Source organism: Nesoenas mayeri (genome assembly GCF_963082525.1).
Source record: "Nesoenas mayeri genome assembly, chromosome: 1".
In the NCBI taxonomy this organism is placed as follows: Eukaryota; Metazoa; Chordata; class Aves; order Columbiformes; family Columbidae; genus Nesoenas; species Nesoenas mayeri.
The window spans coordinates 120,626,862-120,650,522 of record NC_137541.1 but is presented as its reverse complement, the minus strand read 5'-3'; the positions used below and the strand labels follow the sequence as shown (position 1 = coordinate 120,650,522).

Below are 23,661 nucleotides of genomic sequence, written 5' to 3'. Positions count from 1 at the left end.
AGTGTGCTCATTTAGGAACTCTTTGCCTCTTTCTCAGTAACTAAACTCTCCACTGGAGCATGTAATGACACAGGATACAGAGATCTAAGGAAAGTGAGGGAAGCTTTCATTGTCAAAATGTCTAAAATGTCTGATGTGTGAGGCAGATGCATTTCTTCTGATTTATGGGACATTTTATACACAATCCTCAACCTTATTTTTTTTTTTTTTTTTACAATAGGAGACACTGCTTCTACAGCAATGCTGGCCCTTGTGGATGAGAGCCCAATAAGTTCCTCTCGGGAAGCATCTTCAGAGCACTGCCCCAAATGCCTTTGTTGTTTGGAAGCTGCCAGCAGTGAGAGATCAATAAACCTGAGGCAGGGCTGCAAGCTGCAAAAACACTGGGAAGGGACAGAGGGTCCAAGTGCAGGGAAAGGGTATTTAAAGATGATTGCTGACCTTAAACCCTGGCACACACGGGCTGTGGGTTCCCAGAAATGCCGGGTTTCTGTGAGGGCACAGAAGGAATTTAAAGAAGGCAAGATCCAAATGGCTATCTTTTAAAATCTGTTCAGTTTGTTTCCTGCATGGCCAAAGCATGTGTTCCCCTGAGATAAGAGCTCCACACAACAGTTAGTTTCTCCTGGCTTTACTTAGGAACACTAAAAGCAATACAGGTTCTGCTTAAAGAAACCCGATGGAAATCAACAGCTCTCGCCTGAGCAGGACCCAAGAGCTTATCACTTCCTAAGTTCAGTGTCCATACATGGGCAGAGTTAAAGCTGTGATGTGGGTAGCAATCACGTGGGTGACATCGATAGAAAAGCAAATTAATGATTTCCACAAAGGTCATAGTAGAATATACGTATGCTCATTTGAATACTTTTGGGCAAGCATCAGCTTTCTTCATAAATCAGCCATGTTAAGAAAACCAGTTTGTACTGAAACGAAGGAAAGAGATTGCACTACAGGGAAAAAAAAAAATGTGGACAATCTACTTCTCCCTTAATTAAGGGATTTCCAGTGCTGGGAAAAGGCACAAGAACAACAAATTCCTATGGCTGCTTATCTGCCCAAGGCCAGAGAGCAATCCACTTCACACCTGCGAGTGAGCAGTGGCTCCAGAAATCTCTGTTCTGTCAGCGGGACCAGCTCCTCGGCTATGGAAACACTCATCTGTATGAGGAGAAAAGTACATCTGGCCCACAGCGGGGAATTCACGCTGGTGGGGGAAAAAGATACATGAAGATTTGTGTGGAGAGGAACTGCCTACAGTGCTCTCCCACAAGACTAAGCCTTTGCTTCTTTGCTTGATGTGTCTAGAACTCCACCCAAACCCGCTGTTTGTAAAAAAGGCAGTTTAAAGTAAAAGCATGGGGGGTTTTGTTGGGTTTTTTTTTGTTTTTTTTTAAGAAAAAAGAAAAAGCCAGGAGCAAAAAGAATGCAAGGGTTTGATCAATCGTGGTTAGTTTTTGCTTTGTTTTTATAAAGTTTCTTTCCAAAATACAAGTCACAAATTATTTTTGAGACTGATTTTGTTGTTCTCAGGAACAACAGGTGAAAAATACAACACCTCAACTCCAGCAGATCCTCATGAGCTAAGAAAATGATTTTCCCCTTGTTTTATGGCAGCCCAGCACAGGCTGTCCCTGGCCAGCGTCGACACAGAGGTGTTGGTTTCAGCCCTGTGTGTCATTAAGCAGAGTGCTCACAGCGTCTGGGCTTCATGCAGGGCCAGATGGCCACAGTGGCACAGGACAGGGACGTGCAGCCACACTGGCAGCCATGTCACACCCTGCAGGAATGTCTGCTTTGCTGGGGGCATGGCTATCAGGGCAAGGGGACCACAGTGCCCTGTGTTCCTACCACTAACAAAGCTGCACACGGGGTGAAGCAAGACTTATGGTTTGGCCCCACTTTGACACTGATGTGCAATATCAGCTTCCCCAATACCCTACAACCCAGTCCCCCCCACCAAAGCTAATTATTTCAAACTCCAAATACAGAATTTGCTAATTAGGGTAGATCAACACAACTAAGCTCACTTTTTTTCTCTGCTAATATTAATAATATTCTTACAAACAGTACTATTTTCTAGATCCCTGGTATATGGCATATGTCATGTGTTCTCCACAAATATTAGACATACCCCCGCCCATCCCTTCCATATTTCTACCTCATTTGCTGTTATGACAAAGATGTTCTTTAATGAATCCTAATGACTCATCTCAAATGTTTTTTTTGCATTCTGATAAGCACTAGACAGGGTGACTAATTGACTACATGCAACACCTAGACAACGTGAGCAATTCAGTGTTTGCTTAAACCATATTAGATACTGATAACAGACACAGGCATTGCACCTGCTCCATTGTTAAAAAAAAAAAAAAAAAAAAAAAAGAAGTAAAATAAAATAAAACAAAACAAAACCAGGGCAGATACAGCAACTGTTGCTTATATTTGTATAAAGCGAATTTATGTTGTCAATGTTCCAGAGAATGTATGTTGTGGCTGTTATAAAGCTTCCCTCTCTTGTAAAAATGACTAATTTGACATTATGGCCCCTGGGGAAGTAAAAGCAAAAAGACAGCCAACTTGGCTAAGACAGAGCAGTGCTTCACAGAGGAGACGTCTACAAATCAAAGCCAGGCAGCTCTCCAAGTCCACCAATGTATGCACCAGTGGACACAACAATGTACACACCCACTTACGGCTAAAGCTGGTATTGCCTTTTCCTTTCCTACTTCTGTGAGACTGGGCTTAAATTCCTTAAGGTAGGAAAGCCTGAAGAGTTTTCCAGCAGAAGAGCAGATTGTTAAAATGGGATATAGGTTTTTCTTAGATGTTATGCTAGTCATACACCTAGCCTGAATTTTTGCTTAGGTCAAGAAAGAGGCCAGAAAGTTCTCCCTCACTCTTGGTACTGAAAACCGCACGTCGTGTAGGACCCAGCATGTAGCACCTACCAGGCTCTGAACCACGAATTTCAAAATATTGTGGAAACAGAGATATCGTTATTATTCACTGACCACAATAAGACTCACTGCTGCTCTTTGTGTAAGGATGTCTTCATGCAGTAAGAGGACACACGGATGAAATCATAGTATTTTCTTGCCAGAAAGAAACAAGTGAGTAGACATGACTCTGTGCTCACTTTCTGTGCCACAAGTTCTGCCACCAGTCAGGGGTTGGCTGGTACTGCTCGCTAGACAAACAGAACCAAATGAGATAAAAAAGCAAACTGGGAAATTGCTCTGGAAAGTAAGGGATACAAAAGAAGTAGGTTAAGAATAATAAAGAAGGTATATAGAAAACATAAAAGATCAGCAAATTCTACTCTGCTGGGGTTCAGGCACTCACATACAGTAGTATATGTTAGTATGAAAAAAATAATCTTAGATTTCTCTTCCAAGAATATACCCAGTGCTCACACAGATGGTTCCCACTTAAAAAAAGTACAAGAGCAGCAGCACCAAGCAAGGCTTCCTGGCAATAGGGTCTCCCTTTCTGCAGCATAGATATCAACATCAGTACACCTAGGGCACATGTAAGTTTTTAAATTAATTGTTGACAACTTAGCAAGTGCCAGCATGCAACTTTTATAGCCACAGAAGAATGATGCAAAACTCCTGTTTTTCGGCAATGAAGGAGTAGAAGAGAGGAACCATACCCATGGCAAGATGAAGTATGTGTCATTACAGGTAAGAGAAGCATGTCGCTGCCCACATAGGTGGGAGAGCAAATGTGGTGATGAAGGTCACATCACAGTGATTAGTGAGTTGGACAGGGGAATTGTAAAGAAAGTAATTCTTAAAGGAAACCAGTGGCACATGAAATGCAGAGAATGAAAGAAAAAGCTCTTTGCTAAAGGAAGCTCAAGTGTCCCTTTTAGAACGCAGTCATCCAAAAGCAATTATTAAACTCTGATGTTTCTGAATATACTTGGCATTAAAATATTAACATGTACTTTTTATTTTGTGCCTCAGACTGCACAAAATGAATTAAATACACCCAAAATGATATGAGCAATCACTTAAGCACTAGCTAGTTTAACGACCAATCTTCTGCTTTAATATGAAAGGTAAGGGCTCAGATTTTTCAGTCATACGAGACATCATCCTATGGTTCATGCGTTAGACATCTCTCCTGTCCGCTAGCAACATCATTTGAGGCATACTTGTAATATTTTCACTTATTAAAAAATCAGAAACATAAGGACTTCAAATTTTATACTTCATGGTGCTGGCAATTTACTTAATTTCCTTCAGTTTTATGAAGGTGAAATGTAGCACTTTATGGACAAAATGTAGCAATTTCTATTACTGCTCAAACATGCTGGCAGCACTTTGACATAGAATTTTTTTCTCCACGGTAATTATTGATGTTGGTTTGCATGTGCTCAGAATAATGACATGCACATGAATAACTTGCTATACTTTGTGACTCACTGAGATGCCTTCACAGAAATGATCTTGGTCACATTTTGTACACCAAACACTGTGGGGAGAACACTTCGGCAGGGACAGTCAGTGATGTTTTATTTTAACAGCTTCTTCCCCAACAAGCAAAGAATATAAGGTCATTTGATACCCCCTTTCCCCAACCCTGGATAAATATTTTGGTTTTGTTGTGCTTGAATGGTGGAGTCAATCTGTTTCGTCCTTTGTTTCAGTCATAATAGCATCTTGTTTGAAGTTGTTATTTCAAACCAAGATAGCTGGGCCTTTATTTTTCAAAGACGTTATTTCCTGAGGCCCTTTAAGCTGTGATCTTATAGACAGTCCCTCCTGGTGCTTCATTGTTAATTGTCTTTTAGGGGCACAAATATACAGACTTTTCTTTCAAATTCAAGATGACTCTGTTAATTTACGTTACTGCATGCAAATGAACCACGAGGCACCCCCCGGGTTAAGAGGCACAGGCCATCCTGCACCCCTGGGCACCCCCCAGACACCCGTGGTGCTCCTGCAGCAAGGGATGCTCCAGCCCAACAGAGCCACACCGCTCCCCATGGAGGAGGAGGAAGAGGAGGAGGAGGAGAAGGGACACGTGCAGCCCAAACATACTCAGGCAGAGGAGCTGAGCCAACATGCAGATGAGCGCACAACACGTACACTGACAGCACAACAGGGTTTTCACTCCTCTGTGTCCTCTCCCATGGCGCAAGAGGAATTCTGGAGGAGTAAGTCATGGCTGCTCCAGAGCCCTGGCTGCAATGCAGCTCTGCCACATACCTGACACCTTGCATTCCCGCTCTATGCTTTAAACCTCTACATTTTTAGGATCTTATTCCCCCTCTGTGTTGGCCTCATTGAGAAGACAGTGGCACACACTGAGTGAAACCCTTCCCTGGGATGCCCTGACCATCAGCTGCTGCTCTTCTCCTCCTCCCTGGCTTTGCCAATGAACTCACAAATCTGCATTGCAGCTGCTCAAACCAGAAATCTGGGGCCAAATTATCCTCTCAGACAACCATCCATTGCTTTCAGTGCAAAATGTCTTGCACTTACATACTTAAAAAAAAAAAAAAAAAAATCTAACATGTTCCTTCACCTTAATTCATTATAAGAGGGTTATTCTCTAGAATATTTCTGAGATACTATTGCAGTGAAATGCAATTAAAACAAACAAACAAACAAACAAACAGAAACAAGCCCTGAAAACTCTCTTGCCCAATGGATCTTCTTTAAAATGAGAAAATCATGGGAAAGTAGGACTCAAAAAAACTCCTACCTAGATGGACTACCGGAGAATCTCAGTACAACATTCTTTAGTTTTTATCTCTTTTCCTTCCCTTCACCTTTCCAGCCACTTTAGAGTATGACAGCTAGGTCTCCCTCACTCCTAAAAACAAACAAACAAACAAACAAAACCACACACACACAAAACAGAAGCACCAGTGGGTCCATAACAAAAAATCACAGCATGGTGCTGATACCATGATTACTCTTAGCTTTATTCAGAACTCCTCCATTTGTCTCTGACTGATAGTATGCCAACAGACAGACACACAAAAGCAGAGGTAAGAGATAAAGCAATTGTGAGGAGGATGGACAGTTCCTAAAACAGAATGAAACACACAGGTAAGCATTTTCAAATAAGAAAAAACCTATTTTTTTCTTTGGGTCTCTAGCCTAAAGATGTTACATTTCGAAAATGAGCCGTGCAGAGGGATCACACAATTACAGGATAACTCAGGCTGGAGAGGAGCACTGCAGGTCTCTCTGTCAACCTTCTGCTGGGGATGCTCGGGAATTTCACCAGTGAAGATCAGAGACTCTGTGGATGAAGTTTTCACTTGCACTGGGAAAGTTTATTTCCAAATATCCAACTAGCACTTCCCCTGTTGAACTGTGCACCTCTGGTAGAGTCTGGCTCTTTTTTTTTTGCTGTAACCTTCCATTCAGTAGGTCAAAATAGCAATGAGACTCCCTATTAGCCTGCTCTTCTGCAGACTAATGAAATCCAGTTCCCTCAGTCCCTCCTCATGCATTGTGTGCTCCAGACTACTAGGCTTGTGCCACTTCTAACGAAGCAATAGTACATTTTTATACTATCGATAAGTATTATTTAAGGAAATTACATACTGTTGTGGAAGAAGAATTACTTTAAAAATAAGAAATTTTAATAGAGCAAAATATGGCCAGGTTAATCATTTTGCTCTGGATCCCAGAATGTTAATTTGGCAAGAAATAAATAACTTCCAGGCTTTCATCTTACCTTTTTGACAGATGTTTCCCCTATATAAAGGGTGGCATAGTTGTTTCTGTCAGTGTTATAATTAAATGGCTATGCAGCTGACATACAGTTGTTAATAGTTTCCCTTAGGACTGTAACAGATGTTGCCTTATTAGAACAGGAGAACAGTATCCTCCTGAAGTAAGAAATGTCATTGGCATAATCAAGACACTTATTTCAGTCTCTCAAAGTAGACTGCCACAATTTGGCCAGTAACATTTGACCCTAAGGAATAAAATATATGCCACTTTTCTAAGGAGAAAGCTTTCTGAAGAGTTTGAAAGAAATGCTAGAGAATCTTACTCTGGGGTAACAAGGTGCCTGGTCCAGCTTTTGGAGTGGTCAGAAAAAGCTGGAAAATATAGGAGGAGGGCATCCTGACAACTGCACCACTAACAGCCAGATAAACTGGCTTTTTAATGGCAAAAATAATCACAGAATTAGGCACACGGTGAAGGGTGAGCTGAAATTTGGTGAACTGAGAAGTTATTGGGTACCTATCACAAGGAAAGTTACAACCATATGCCACAAGTGTTAATTTGAACGAGGCGTTAGTTTAAATAAAAAAAGGTGTGATAGCAAGTTTCAAGAACAGTTTTTTAAATGCAATTTAGGTCCCTGGCGTTCACTGAAAATCTAGAGAAGTCAAGGGTGGAAGCAACAAGACACTGTGTGGCTCCCAGTTGTTTTCTCCTTAGAGCTCCTGGATTTACCGCTACCAAGGACTGTATCTGTAACCTATGAGGTGGTTGCTGCAGGATGCAGCCATCCAGGTCCGCTGGGCACCTACAGCAGGACGGCTGCCAGATGGACATACCACCGCTTCTTTCCAACTGGAGCACACAGCGTGATAGACGGCTCGCAGACAGGTCTCAAACCAAGACACTGTCAGGATACGGTTCCAATGCACAGCCAGGCTGGGGAGTTGGGAAGCAAGCACAGATCCCCCCACCTGGGTGCACCCGAAGTGTTTAACTTCACATAAAGTAAGTCAGTTGTAGGTAATGTGGCAAGTGAGTCAGGGAACTTAAGTGACTCCAGTGAGCAGAGAGTAGAATAAGAACAATCCATGCCTCCTGTCTGCCTGTCCACAGAGCCCGGATGACCCCTCAGGGGAGCTCACTTTGACATAATAGATTTATCAGAAAGTTACTTTATATTTTGGTGGCACAAGGCTTCCCACAGCTTTCCAAGGGCTACCATTTTTTTTCAAGGTCTGAGGAACACCAACTCTGTTATACTGACTGGGGTGCTTGGATCTGCAATTTACAAGATGAAACTGTCAGCACAGCTTTCACATTGCATCTCGTTTATATTAAGAACTCCCCAAAATAATTGTAGAAGATGCAACAGGATGTAACTGCTGAATTTCCACAGCGATGTCACGGTTTATTTATCAAAATAGACTAATTATATAGATGCTTGGATTTTATGGGTTAATTCCCCTATTTTTATCTATGTTGAGGATCGGTATTAACCAAAAATAAGCATGGAGAACGTCTAGCATGAATTATCTAATGTATAGCCAGGGAAAAAAAAAACAAACAAAAAATCAGTCTCTATGAGCTAAAATTGTGTTCTCGTTTCCCCATACCCAGCAGCACCAGGCAGGGAGGAGGCGTCGGGGCCAGAGGAACGGAACGGAACGGCCCGGCCCGCGGCCAGAAAGCGGCGGTACCGCCGCTCCCGCCTCCGCCGTAGGGACGGCGACTACAACAACAACCGGGTGCGCGGCGGCGAGAGGGGCCGGGCTTGAGGGGAGGCGGGTCCGGCCGCCGCCACCTCCCCCCTGCCGCTGAAGAGCGCCTGCGAGAGCGGGCGGCGCGGCACAGCTCGGATCGGCTGGGATCGAGTCGGCTCGGCAGAGCGCGGGCCGGCGGCAGCAGCGGCTCTGCCGGCAGCGCCCACGCACCCGCCACCGCGCACCCGCCTTCCATCCGTCCATCCATCCGTCCGTCCGTCCCTCCTCCCGCCCCCCTTCCTCCGGGACTCTCCGCTGGCATCAACCCGCTGCTGCTCCTGCTGCTGTTGTTGTTGGCCGGCTCTGCCACATCGAGGATATTTTGGCTCCCGGAGAGGCAGCGGCGCCTTCTGTTTTTTTTTCTCTTTTTATTTTTGGACTCTGCGTGGTGCCGGTGCCACCGCCGTCGGGGAGAGACGCAGAGGAGCGGGCGAGCGCCGGGCTCGGGGGCCAGGTGAGGCGGGGGCGGCCGCGGGGAGCGGGGGAAGGATGGAGGGAGGGAGGGAGAAAAGGGTGGCTCGCCGGCAAGCACCGACCCGCTCTGCTGCGCCGCCGGGGGAAACCGAGCATCTCCCCCAGCCCCCCGCGGCCAGGCCCCGAGAGCGACTTGCCCCGGCGGCCATGGCGGGAGGCGCTGCCGGGGAGCGGGCAGATCCCGCGGGCGAAGGGGGCGGCGGTGGCCGCTGGGGTGACGGAGGGGACCCCGCGGGGCAGAGCCCGGAGGCGGGAGGGGCGGCGGGCGGGGATGCCGTGTGGAAGCGGCTCCGCGCCCGGGAGGAAAAGGGTTAATGGGCAGCACGCGCTCTCTCTGGGTTTGGTTAGTGCTTTAAAGGGACTTGAAAAATGTTGGGCTGTATGATCTCCCCATCTAACTTTTATGTGGGCGAGCGTGTCATATGTGTGAGAAGTCATAGCCGCTCTCAGCTATCTCTCCCATCGGTACTTCGGGAGCCCGGTAGATGCACAAGGGTTTCAGCGCTCCCCAAGACAGGCGGTTGTCTCTTTTGTAATTGGTACTTTTTTTTTATCTGAAAAATTTTCCATTTAAAAGCAAAACAACAACCAGGCACTACGACCTCCACCCTCCCGCCCCCCCAAAAAAATATAATCCAACAAAAAAACGTTGGAGATATGTTGCGGACAGTAGCATGGTTTCGTTCTCCATGTGAATGATTCCCAGCAGGCTCCAGCTTTGGGCAAGCACCTGGCTATTGCTGGAAAGAAGTTGATCAGAATTCAGGAGTATTAGTTAATAAGTGCCTGATCCTGTTGACCCTGTTCTGGTTCACCCACTCAGCTATGCGGGGGTGTTGAAGAAGGTGTCCTGCCAGTTAAACCAATTATAGCTGGCAAGTAGCAGTCATCAGCATTAGTGGAGGAGTTGGAAGTGAGGCCCAGTCACACCGTGCCCTGCTGTAGTGTCTTTTCTGAACTTCAACAGCAGCTTTCAAAGTCCAGCAGAAAGCCAGCTTTGACCCTTCATGTCAGGCTTTGTGTTGGCTTTTCAGCTTCCCTTGTCTTGTGATACCTCTGTAAGGATTTCGGATCTCAGGGCTGGAAACTAGTCCTGCTAATGGGGAGAAAGCTGATGTGTGAAGGCTACAGAAATTCATAACAGCGTGGGAGATGTGGTTGTAGGAAGAAAACTGGAGTGTTACAAAACACACTAAAGATCTTCATGTGTTATTAGACTGAAACTCGATGTCTACTTTTTCGTAAGCTGTGTGGTGCGTAGGCAAGGCCACAGAGCAAGCGAGCAGCATAGCATAGAAAAAGTGACTTGGGTTAATGAGCAACACCATGTAATGAAGACTTTGTATAAACCTTTTGTCTTAGGACCCTGAGTGTTTCTGAAGAAACAAACAAACAAAAAACAGGAAGGAGAGAATCCCAGTCCTTTTAGTCTGTGGTGAAATTTCTAATAAGATTCATATAGAGGCCATGGTTGCACCTGAAAGTGTCAGAAATCTTATTTGTAGTCCTAACTGGGGATCAGATCTAAACTTACTGAAAATGTGTATAATGTTTTCACAAACGCTTTCTGATCAAGGCTTACAGCTAGTTATGCTTAGACAATGGAGCAGGTTTCAAAGGCAAAACCAAGGGTGTTAGAAATTCCCGTATACTTTTTTTGAAAGCCCAGCCGAATGCAAGGATAAACAGTTGTTTAAACTGTGGCAAATTTAATGAAAATATTAGGATGCTTGCTGAGTGAGACTCATGCTGTGTAAAATTCTTTGCTGCTCAGTGAGATGTATAATTTAGATCAAATATTTGTACATGCTATTTGAGGTAAAAACCATCATTCATAGCTTGTACTTTTGGGTAACATTAATGAAATGTAAGTTAAATATTCCCTTCATAGTCAGTTGATACATTTTATTTCAATTATAAGCTCCAGACCTTTGATGACAGTGAAGCTGAAATGAGCCTTTCAGGTTAAGGACTCTTCATTTGTAAGTGATCAACTTTGTAAGAGGATGAAAGAGTTCCTTGTCTCTGGCTGTTGGTTTTTTTTTTTATTTTCCTTTTTACTTATATGGATGGCTTTTGAATGCATTGCCATTTTAAAAGGCCGGGCTTATTTTGTTAAGCTCCTTATTTCCCGTCTTTTCCTGAGTTTGAGTTTGTATTTTGATTTCTCCTTTTGTCAACATGGCTAATGAGAGAACTGGCTTGTAATAAGTGATCACAATTTTGTGGAAATATGAATAGTGTCCTGTGCAACTATTTAAATACAAATGCACGTTTTCAGTTTCTCTTGTGCAAGAGAACTTAGCCCAATGCTGTGAAACAGGAGAAGGAAAGAGTTGAGAGACAACTTGCTGCAGTGTAGCCTGATAAGGTATCATTCACCAACACCTGCATTACAGCATCACGATAAACCTGAACAATGGCCATAAAACTGGCTTGATCCCTTATGTTTGATCTCTCCCGTCGGTCAGCAAAAGGATATGAATCTTATCACTGTTTTCCTGAAGTTATATATAGGAGAACAAGTTATACAGGCCTCATGCAACCTGTTCCTGGTAATACAGGCAACACGATAGAGCTTCAGTAGCATGGAGGTATTGGTAGTGGTCCCATTACCAACTCTTTAAGAAGGGTAGTTTACTACATAAACCCTTTTCCATTTAAACTTAGGCCCTCCTAAAGTGGGCCTAAATCGCATCCTAAATCGCATCTTTACAAAATGTCCAAGATAACATGGTTTGAGATGCTTTGGCTAGTGAAGGAAGGAGGTAGCTAATATTGAGTGTTGGCTTCAATGATAATTCGTAGAAGGGGTGAAAGGGGTGAATGTGAAGGTGTACCATGGTGAACGCTCGGTCACTTCCTTCCTTTGAAAGCTAAAGTCCAAAGTGAATCATGACATGTGAACAGGAATCCAGTAAGCAAAAATAACACAAAACCAAATGCTTAAGATAATGGGTGAAAGTTAGAAAATATCTCTAAGTGAGAGATACGCGATGGACAAAGGACTTCTGTAGCACTTTCAGACTAACAGAATAAGGTACTAAAAGCCTTCACACTGGTTATCAGAAACTAGACATCTTCACTTGCTCCTATCCTAAAACTTTAATGTCAGTGATCCTGTGAAAAGTCTTCCAGTTAAAAAGCTGTGCAAGCAAGATGGGAATTGTACCCTGTGTGGTGGGATGTGAGCAATGAGAAGGAAAGCTTTCTCCTTCCAAGGGCTCTTCTGTAGTCTGTACTGGAGCAGTGAGATAAGCCTGTTAACAGGCTTGTTTCCTTGATTAGCAATATTTTTCATGTGACCCCTCTTGTTTTTTCAGATGAGTGATTTTGGGATCAGAAACATGGATCAAGTGGCTCCAGTATCTAACATGTACAGGGGAATGCTCAAGGTGAGTACTCTCGAGCTGTTGGCTTCTAAACCCAGCCGGTCCATCTCCCAGCTAGTGCATTTAATGTGTTCTTATGCTAGCAGAGGGATTGTATAGCCACGGCAAGGTGAAAACAGATATTCAGGTTTAAACTGTTTGCTTGTAACCTCTAGTCTTCTACAGCATTCTCACTGAGTTTAGTAGAGATGTGAAAAGCAGAACTGCGATAGGAAGATGTAAATCTTACACCTTCCACCCTCTCCCCCACAGAAGCTCCTTTCCTCCATCCCCCAAATCTTAACAATTTGAAAATAAGAGGTATTCAAGAACAGAGCTCAAATTTTTGGAGTTGGTGGAACTTTTGCCTAAATAAAGGTTATGGGGTTGGCAGGAGGGGTGGTCTTTGTGTCATCTTTAACTTGATGAGACTAGCAGAGGGCTGTTCTTATATGACTGGTTAGGTCTGATTCATTCAAGAACATTATATTAAAAAAGCAGGTTATTCACATACTAGATGCACCTATGTAAAATGGAAGTAAAATAAATTGTAAAAAAACAAAGGTAGTTATTAAATATTTTTTACCTTTAGACAGACTCATTTTGTTTTGAAAGGAATTTACAAACTGAGAACAAATGAGAAGCAGACTACAGATTCTGTGTTTAAGGGTTTCCCTCCTCCCCATTTATGCAAGTTGCTTTTTAATCTCAGTATAATTTTTTTGTGCACAGCATTGATTAATGTAAACCAAATAAAGGTTAGGAAGACACTTTCTGCTTTCATTAACTTTGGGGAATGTCTGTGTTTTGAAGAATCAGTTAGTGAGACTCTGGTACCCTAACTTTTCTGAGGTTTTATGTCCTCTCTTATCTTTCTCTCCTGCCCAAAACAGCAACAAAATCCACTAGACATCCCTCAGCTTAACAGCTGTGTGGTTGTTAACTTAACAGCAGTGGTTGTTCTAGGCAGTTGTTCAGTGTTCAGTTGTCATATAATGAAGTAAAAATCAAGATGTGTATTCTACTATTTTGTAGCTGTTAACATTTATTTAGTTCTGTAATAATTACCCTTAGATATGTTGAAAAAAAACAAATAAAATATTGCATAACTGATAGGGCAAGCAGAATTTATTCTACATTGGGTTTTTCCTCTTTTACTACTATTGAATCAAGAACCTGCTTAAACATTACTTTTCTCCTTTTGAAATATGAAACTAGCACAGTATGGATTTTACTCATTCACATGCCACAGCATTTTTTCCAGTGACTCAGGATAAGGGTCAGCTATTTACACAAAACGCAGGAGTTTCCAAATTGTGTTGAAAGAACTTGCCCTTTCTTTTAGGTACTAGCAATGAGTCAGTGCTTTTATCTAGTAATGCATAAAGAATCTTTTACTAGCAGATTTGGCAATTGCTATTAACTTGTTTCATTCAGATGTGAGCCTTTTCATAGGTTGGCTTTGACTCTTTCCTCTAGTTGTGGGGGGTATCCGAACCAACCGCACACAATTTGTCTCCACTGGCCAATGCTCTATGGAGATTTCTGAACCCAGTTAACCCCTAGAGGCATGATATTGTTTATTTTAACAGCTTTTTCTTCTGTGGAATGTGTGCTTGCATAATGTATGTACTAGGATGCATTGCCGTTTGTTATAAAATACAACTAAAAAGTTATGATTTATAGTTTCTTACTAGGGTTAATGTAATCTGGGGAGGTGGATGACATACAGCACATGGTACAAAAAAGGCTCCAAGCCACTTGAAACTTTGTGGTGACATAAAAAGGAAAGTTAGGGAATGTGAGGAAACATTAATACTTATTTGCTGTTCCAGAAGGATAGTTCAGGTTGCTTTTGCATCGCACATGAATATTGCCCTGAAAAATCTTTGCCGTGTCCTCAGCTAAGTTCTCTACCTTGACCTAAGTCTGCAGACCAGTGGATGCCTAAAACAAAGAAGCATTTGCAAGTTGCCTTTGTCTCCAGCTCCCTGAACTGCAGTAGCTGCCATGAATTCATGCTGCAGCTCTCCTGAACAATGTTCTGTCCTCAGGTGCTTTTAAAAATCTCAGTGGCAACTTTTATCCACCCGTGCCGCTAGATATTGCAGATGCTCTTTCCTTGTGACTAATAGACAAGTTGCGTAAGTTATTTTTAAAGTTATTTCCTCCTCTGTTAACGTTGCTTCGGCCGCCCCCAAAGATTAATGTGGCTGAGAGTAATAGTACTCTGTATTTCTAGCATACACCTTGACACAAGTCAAGTTTGAAAGAACATAGGTTTTCAAAATATAACATCCATCACCGAACCTAGCCATGTTACACTGAGCATCTGAGCACCTCAAAGACTGCAAAATACAGTGCCTGCCAAATCCAGGAAGACAGAAATATAAGAGTCACAGCAAAGGAGTAACATCTTTCTTCAAGCCCTGTAAAGCTTGCTGTATAACTTCAAGTGATGTGGTTCAGATTAAATATTTCCATTTAAAAAAAAAGCTGCATAAACCTACTGTAGGTCTTGCACTGGAAGTTGTTTTTCCATAATTTACTGATTCTGTCTCTGCCATCAAGTACCCATCAAGTGGACAGTATATTTAAAGAGTTAAGGAAATAAGTATTTCTTTAAAATATACCGGGAAACAATTTATATATTTTTATATATATATATATATATATATATATATATACACACGTACACACATGTCTGTGTGTTCTCTATTGTTAAACGCCTCAATGACAGGAAAACTAAGAATATCCTTACTTGGTTTTACTGTAACGTGCAGAACGTGCCACCCACCTAGTATTGTGGTCTGAATGTTAATTGTTTTGTATTAACGTACAAGAAACTATCATTGTGTTTATATTTCAAAGGTAGAAGTTAGCTGATTCAAGACAGTGGCTGTGCATCATCTGCCAGTCTGGGAAACATAACCCAGCCACTACCTAGCAATGAAGTTGACACTTCTCTAGCAAAATGCTCACATTTTTTTTTAATTTGTTCTGTTGCTTTGCAGCGTCAACCAGCGTTTGACACCTTTGATAGCTCAAACTCTCTCTTTGCTGGATATTTTTTCTCACTAAATGAAGATCAAACGCCTCAAGAAGTGCCAACGGGATTTGATTGTACTTCTTATGGTAAGTCTTCACTTTGTTCCTTAGTCTATTCAGGAAGAAGTATATTCTTGCAAGTGCAACATTTGTTTCCCTAGAAATAAGTGTTTTACCACATAGAATATTAGTCCATACTTGATTTTTTTTCCATGTGGGTTGCTCTACTGGTAGTTGGTGTTCTCTCTGCTGAAAAGGAATGGGCACTGGGATTCAGTAGCCTAAAACTTAAAGTCCATGGAAGAACGCTTAGTAGGTATTGAACCGGAACTAAGAGGGGTTTTTTTAATTAAAAAAAACCCCCATATTTGGTATGTGTACTTAAATTTACAGTTTAATTATGTTTGAGATGTTGCAGGTATTCTGAAAGCTCACTTCTGGACTCTTTGATGTTAAATGCCAGAACACAAAATCTTTGTTCCCTCTGCCTTTCTTTTTTATTTCCCTCCCGTAGGGTTTGTTTTACTCCTTACCTTAAAAAACAGGGGCGGGAATGTTTACAGATCCTTTTGTATGTGTATGTAGGACAGTACCTACTAAAAGTTGTCTGCCAATTCTTATTTAATATCCCTGACAAAACGGGGAGTTTTATCCAAAATGTAGATATTTTTTCATGAAGCACTTTATTTCCCCTTAGGGAAGGAAGAGAAAAAAAAAAAAAAGCCTCAAACCTCTGAAAACCACCAGTGCTTTGTTCTAATGTGATTCTAATCAGTCACCCGCTCTGGTCAGCGAAGCAAGTCCTAGCAGATATTGAGGATGGGTGTGGTGAAAACAGAGGTTAAGCGCGGGCTGGTAATGAGCTGCACTTGCTGGGTCAAGTGGAGCCGGTAGACAGTGCAGGAAAACAAGAAGAGCCGCACAGCTTCATGAACTGGCTTCAAGTCTGCCAAGTTCATCACCTTTATATATCCTGCCACCGTTGTATGCTTCAAACATAGCAGAGCTCCTTTAAATGCAACCTGCGTGTGAGTTCTCAGAGGCTCTCAAGTGTTCAGGGATGTGGTAGCAAGTGTGTTGTTAACCTCAGATTATGCCTGTCTTAATGACGCCAATCACAAACAAACTACCAGAAAAGGGTTTCCTAATCTGAAACTTCTAGGCAGTGTGGCTGGCTTTCTTCAACTGAGAAATTCTTCTTTCCGGGTAAAATGAGGCATCGTCTAGTGAAAATTGCCCAATAAGAAAGGTTGAGTGGCAGCCAAATTTGTCCCTAAAATGGAATTGACTTGCCAATTTAAAAATCAGTTAAGCATATTCGTAATTTAGACTTACATAGGAAGATGCTGATTTTTTTTGAACCTTGTTGCACTATTCAGGCACTGAGTTACCTGTCACACTTGTTTGGTTTGTACACTAGAATAATCTGTTATACCATGTAGTTGGGCGATTGAGATATGCATGGGAAGGTCTGAAATACAGCCCAGTTGAAAGCAGTGTTAAATAGTGCAGCTGATTCTTCACAACACTGCCATCAGTTACTTAGCTCTCAAACTAAATGAAGACTCTCTGGAGTTATAAGGAAGTCTGAAGTCAAACTATAGGTGACAAAATAGGAATAAGCGGTCTCTATTTCCTTCTAAAAAAAAGTAGTAATGGTGACATTTCCCTGCAACAAAGACATTTTATGTAACTACTAGGAACAAATGAGTGTCTGTATCATGGAAAGCTGCAAAGCTTTAAATTAACATGATGCAATTTTATCAAGCCAGTATCACAGAGATGGTCATGTTGATATATTAAATCAAAGACTTACTATAATCAGAAAAGGGATCTACACTGTTTTTAAAATGCCTCATTTCTAGCATCCTTTCCTTATTTTTCAAACAGTGTAGCAAAAACCTGTCACTCAATTCAGTGGCCTGAAAGTTAATGTATCTTCTTTTTCCGCACTGCCCCTTTTCTTTCTTGTAGAATCGAACAACTGTGAATTGCCTCTGTTAACCCCATGCAGTAAGGCTGTGATGAGTCAGGCCTTGAAAGATACTTTCAGTGGTTTCACAAAGGAACAGTGTCGGCTGGGTATCCCAAATAGTAAGTGTTTTCTATTTATAAGCTTTTCTTTTTTTTTTTTTTTTTTAATGCTAAGGAGGAGGCTGAATAGCAGCTCTTTCAAAAGAGAAAGAATGATGTCAATAGGAAATACAAGAATGGATCCTATGTGAATCTGGCACAGCTTGACTTGGAAAGACCAGGCTTGCTGGTATTAAAAATGGGTGCATGGAGAGCTCATGCTTTGGCAGCGTAAGAATCAAGTAAACTGAGGACATCTCTGACTAAAAGTGAATGCAGAAGAAAAATAGAGGACTGGTTTTTGTTGGTTTTGTTTGTTTGTTTTCTTTTTGTTTGGGTTTTGTTGTTGTGTTTTTCTTTAAATTCAATAATAAATTCACGACTAAGAACTAAGTAACTTCGGTTATCATGTTTTTTTCATTCACTGCCTTCTAATGAAGGTTATTTGACAGAGGTCAGGAGTTATCTCTAAATGCAGGATACTTTCTGTCTTACAGATCCCTGGCTGTGGACTGAACAGCAAGTTTGCCAGTGGCTTTCCTGGGCTACCAATGAGTTTAGCTTGGCAAACGTGAACTTCCATCAGTTTCTTATGAGCGGCCAGGACTTGTGCAGCCTGGGCAAGGAGCGTTTCCTGGAACTGGCACCTGACTATGTGGGTGATATTCTGTGGGAACATCTGGAACAGATGATAAAAGGTAGAGTTATGGAGCCAGAAAGAGCTTTTGGTTTAAGTCTCTTCTAACAGAAATAAAAGTGGGACTCTTTCAACACTTGCTTCATTATGAAGGGCTTTTATTATATATGAAAACTCAAACTTTAAAACTTGGTTAATAAAAGCATTATCAGAACTATTAATACATCCTTTTTTATGCAAAGCACAGATGCAGATATCTGCAGAAATGATTCCATGTTCAGGCTGAATACCTATTGCAGTCAAGTTTTGTTTGGAATAATCATTGAAATAAATGAAATTAGGATAAGACCACTGTAATAGCCCATTTAAAGAGAAATTAACAAAGAGCTGGACAAAATCTGGTCACTTTCTATTACAAGGTGGTTTTTTTTTCTTTCAATGTAGTGTTTTTGAAGTAATTCAGTGAATGAGTATAAAGAAGTCAAAGACACCTGGGGATGTCTTAGGTGAACACTGGTATTGCTAAAATGTTACATGCAGTATCCTGAGAGTTCCACTGCTCTTTGGAGTGTAACATTCAGTAGTTGCATGCATTAAGGACTTCGGCCTTGAAGCACACTGCAATTATTGTTCTTTCTAAGTTTTATGTTAAAATTCACTTGGTACAATGGTTGGGAGTTGGTTGGGTTGTGTAGTTGGGGTTTTTTGTGTAGTTTATCTCAAGAAAGTGCAATGCAGTGTATTAGTAAAATTTCTGTGAATGATGACCTCAAAAGTATTCAAAAGAATCAGAAGCTTTTTGTGGCATACAGGTCAAATCTTTAAAATTATAAAACCAAATCTTCCTTTTTCTTTTTTTCCTCCTCTCCCTAGACAGCCAAGAGAAAACACAGGATCAATATGTGGAGAACTCTCATCTTACCTCAGTTCCTCAGTGGGTCAATAATAATTCCTTAGGTAAGTATTTTAAGAAATGTGACATTTTACATCTCTTATGTTTATTCTAGGCATGTCACAGATCCCAGTTTAAAAACAAAAAATTAGAAGTACCAGCATAGTTACTGTGCTTGAGGAGAACACTTGACTTCAGCTGCTACAGCCTTCTTTCCTGGTATTGTTTAGTTGTAGTCTCATTCATATTGGAAATCTTTTGAAGAGCAAAGGCTTTGAGAAAATCCAATTTCCTCTTGGTATGCCAAAGCCTACATCTGTGGAGCAGGGTGACCACTCCCAGCTCTAGCAAACCAGGTCAAAAATTAGCATCTCTGGGGAGCAGCAGGAGTTATGCTCAGGCCTTTTTGAAGACTGTGGAAGTGTAATAGAGCTTTTTTGAAAGTGTATGGGCCGCAGTGCTAGCTATCTCTGATCGTTGTTGTATTTCATTCTGCCACAGTCAATCTCCAGCTCAACCTTATTACATCACTTAATGATGAGGACCTTACTCAAAACCATTAAGCTTTTCCAGCTTTTTCTGTAGCCCTGTATTTTCCCTGAAGAACAAACAATAAACATATTTATGGTTGGCAAGTGGTGGAGGGAGATGTACAGCATCTGATTCAGAGCCCATTAGATGGGGATCTTCTCACTGACTTCAGTAGCCTTTCCAGTAGGTCTGTAGCATCTATCACTCTTTCTCTGCAACTGTAATGAGGTGCTGGAGGTGTATTAGTCTAAGGGATTGCAGAGGAAAACATCTAATTCAGTCTTTTACTTCTTTCTTCAGCTGTTAATGTAGATCAGAACTCCTATGGTATGCAGATGCCCGGATACCCTAAAGCCCTTGGTTATCCTAAACCCAGTCTCCTGACTGACATCTGTCAGACTTCCACAGGACCAAATCTCCTCACTCCAGAACAAGAGTTTTCTTTGTTCCCTAAAACCCAAGCAGAGGCTGTTGGTGTGAACTACTGTGCAGTAAATCAAGATTTCCCAAGAAGCAATCTGAACTTGCTGATGGATAATTCTGGTGAGTGATTATCTGCATGATAACTGTGGGTCCAAGGCCATATTCTGAATGGCTTTTCCTCCTTTGTGTAATTCGTATTTACAAACTAGATTGGGAGTGGGGGAAGAGGGGATAAAAAACAAAACAGACAAACATGCCAACACTTACCTCTTCTTTTTTTTTTTTTAATTTTATAAAGGTAAGCTTAGAGAACACGAGTCTAGTGACAGTGGTGCAGAAAGTTACGAAAGCTCAGATTCGATGCTGCAGTCCTGGAACAGCCAGTCGTCATTAGTGGATTTACAGCGCGTGCCATCCTATGAGAGTTTTGAAGATGACTGTAGCCAGTCCTTGTGCCTGAGCAAGCCTACAATGTCTTTCAAAGACTATATTCAAGAACGAAGCGATCCTGTAGAGCAAGGGAAACCAGTTATACCAGCAGCAATTCTAGCTGGCTTTACAGGTACGTAGTGAAGCAAAATGGTCACTCCTCTTCTTGTGTAACATCAATATTCTCTATAAATGTGTACTGTGATGATAAAGTTGTGTAGTTGTAAGGTATGTCTTACAACTTGGTCAAAGACCACTGCTCATGAAGAGTTTCAGTTTGAAATGTTACTGAAGAAAGTCTCATAGGGATATCCATCTAAAGCAAGAACAGGCAGGTATGTCTGAGCACAAAAGAAAAATCAAATGCACTTTTTTGGTCTGTTTGAAAAAAAGGGAAACTTGGACAAAATCTCCCACACTTGGGAGTTTCTGCAGGTGTTGGCTTGCCTGTTAAGACCTTCTTCCTGTAGTCCTTGCTGAAATTTTTTCCTCTGGAACATTTGCCAAGCTGGGGACTGTAGGACAGACGCAAGAGCTTGAAATGCAGCTGATGGGAGGTGGGAGTAAGGAGTGAGGAGTCCATACAAAAAAGAAGAACATAACTCATGTCACATCCTGTGTTGCCATGAAAAAGCTGACTTGTTTTAAAATTAACATGTTTATGGGTAGATTTGTGTTACAGAGAGAAATCTAAAGTTTCTTTATGGTAGGTATTTAAAAAAAAAAAAAAAAAGAGTAATTACAAGACATCCTATGACATGAGTATGGTCACATACATTGGTTGTGGTAAGAGCTTGCAGAAGTGTTAATTATGATTTCCCCCACCCCCGCTCTCTTGACAGGCAGTGGACCTATCCAGCTATGGCAATTCCTTCTGGAGTTACTGACTGACAAGTCCTGTCAGTCATTCATTAGCTGGACTGGAGATGGATGGGAATTTAAACTTGCTGATCCAGACGAGGTATGTGACCAATTGTGATGAGCAAAAAGATTTACGGTCTGATCTGCCATCTGTGGGCCTAGTCTTGAATATAAAGCATTTACAAGATCAGACATTTAACTGAAATCTCTTCATCTGCAAATGCTGTACGGTACAGTCAGGATGGCTGTGGGATGTTCCCCTCCTCTCCTCCCACCCAAGGATATCAGCATTTGCTTGTAGTTAGGAGAACGTGTTGTGTAGTTTGAAACTCAAAGGTAGTATACCAAGTTAGCTCTCTTGACAGTGTAATACTGTAATTAGCTTACTGAATGGAGTTGAATCAACAATGGCTGGGATCACGAAAAAGCATGAAGAAAATGCACTCAATGTATCACTGTTCTTTTAGATACACAGCAAATATAGTAGTGCTGCTTTTAAAATATTTTGAGAACTTATTTGTAATGACTAAAGCTATAAATAGAATGGATTTTCATCTTCTGATACTGTTATTGTAATAAGAGACATGATATTAAGTCCACTGAAGCCTTTATTAAAAACAAACAAACGAAAGTGCCACACACAAACCATACAATGGGGCGTGGAAATAATTAAATCCAAGGAACTTCATATAATTCAACTTCCATCTAAAGAGCTGTCCATACCTCTTAATAGAAAATTTATGCTTAAATAATGAAATAGTATCTTCTTAAGAAAGGAAACTCTGTTTCCCATAAACTTGATCTCTTTAAACACATCCACTACGAATAGATATCCTTTTCACTGGTATTTGCTATCGACCACTTTCTCCTGAAGCTGCTGCCAATAACTATCTTGGAGCATGTTCAGCTGAGGAGCCAGTCACCAACTCTTCTCTTACCTGAGTTTGGGACATCTAAAGCAAATAAAATGCTCTGGCTGAGAAAGGGTTTTAATAACTGTGTTTATCAGTCACCAACCGGAAAAACATGACTTGAATAAACCCTTTGCATTTCATGTTCTTTTTGGACTGGCAGGTGGCACGGAGGTGGGGAAGGAGGAAAAACAAGCCGAAAATGAACTATGAGAAGCTCAGCCGAGGCCTGCGCTACTATTACGACAAGAACATCATCCACAAGACTTCAGGGAAGCGCTACGTGTATCGTTTCGTGTGCGACCTGCAGAACCTGCTGGGGTACACGGCGGAGGAGCTGCACGCGATGCTGGGGGTGCAGCCCGACACGGAGGACTGAACCCCGGGACGTGGTGCTGCAGGGGTGAAGATCACGCCTTGGGACCGTGTCTGGGAACCGTCTGCAGTCGGTTCTTCTGGCTGCTCAGATGGGTGCAACTCTTGGGAAATAAGGACCTTCACCGATTTTGTAACCAGGGAGAGCTGGAAGGAAGTGGCCTTATTTCATCAGTGGCTTCGGGTGTTGGCCATGTCAGGCACTTGAGCAGCATGGGTGTCAGCACAGACCCCAGCTCTGCCATGAAGACATGGAGATGCTCTTCGAGTTGAGCGTTTCAACTACCTGTACTGCCGTATAAAGCGTTTTGGCTACTTAACGCTGCCATGTAATAATGGGTTGGCTTTAAAACCAAAGGTTGGGTGAGAAACCAGTGATGCAGCAGAACTATTGCTCTGATATTTTAAAAGTACCATCATCCTTGCTTACATCTTATTTTATAAAGAAAGAAAAAAAAATACCTAATTTATTTTAAATGACCAGTAAGGAAAATTGATATTAGTTTTGTTCTAAAGCACATTTTATTATTATTATTATTATTATTACTACTCCAGAAGTGTGCTGCATAGGTACATAAATGTGGCCAAAACCAGATGTAGCAACCGTTAACAAAAAAAAAAAAAGACCCTTTAAAGAAGGGGAAGGAAAATCATACCATTTCAATAGTCAGTTTGTATATATTCTGTGATTCTTTTTGAAACTCTGTAATGTTCCTATTTAACAGATATTGTATAGTGTAAATTAAACTAATTGTATGTGTGTTTTTAAATAGGATGAATGTAAATTTATGAGAATTTTTTTTTCATGTTTGTCTAGGACATACAACCTTCTGCAAATATTTAATTGGCCTGAGAGACAACATAAGTATTCAGTATGCATGCATATGGTATGCCTATGATATGAAATGGCGGGGCAGGGGGGGTAGGGAGGGAAGGCTGGCTCAGTATTTTGTCAAGACTGAAGCTGGCAATTCTTTGTGCATTTTGGCATTTTTACAAGAAACTGATGTTGTATTCTGGGACATAAAGGGCCTGTTTGTGGTTTCTTCTGTAACTGAAAATGAAAATATTAATATGGATAAAATTAACTTTTTTCCTTTATAAATGGCATATGTTTTTTGACTTCTATGCATGTCGTTTTAAAAAATATATATATATACAAGCCTTATTTTTTC

General features: G+C 41.5%; 1 protein-coding gene across 1 annotated transcript; it reads left to right on the top strand.

Annotated features, from left to right (window-relative positions):
• Positions 1-12,258: 12,258 nt before the first annotated feature.
• Positions 12,259-23,098, top strand: ETS2 (ETS proto-oncogene 2, transcription factor; the record flags this gene model as incomplete). The annotated part of the gene is made up of 9 exons (XM_080363252.1): positions 12,259-12,330; positions 15,321-15,441; positions 17,329-17,448; positions 17,925-18,125; positions 18,938-19,021; positions 19,788-20,030; positions 20,209-20,476; positions 21,186-21,300; positions 22,275-23,098. 9 exons carry the CDS (start codon positions 12,259-12,261, stop codon positions 22,488-22,490), a joined length of 1,440 nt encoding a protein of 479 aa, XP_080219378.1. The 3' UTR covers positions 22,491-23,098.
• Positions 23,099-23,661: the final 563 nt, after the last annotated feature.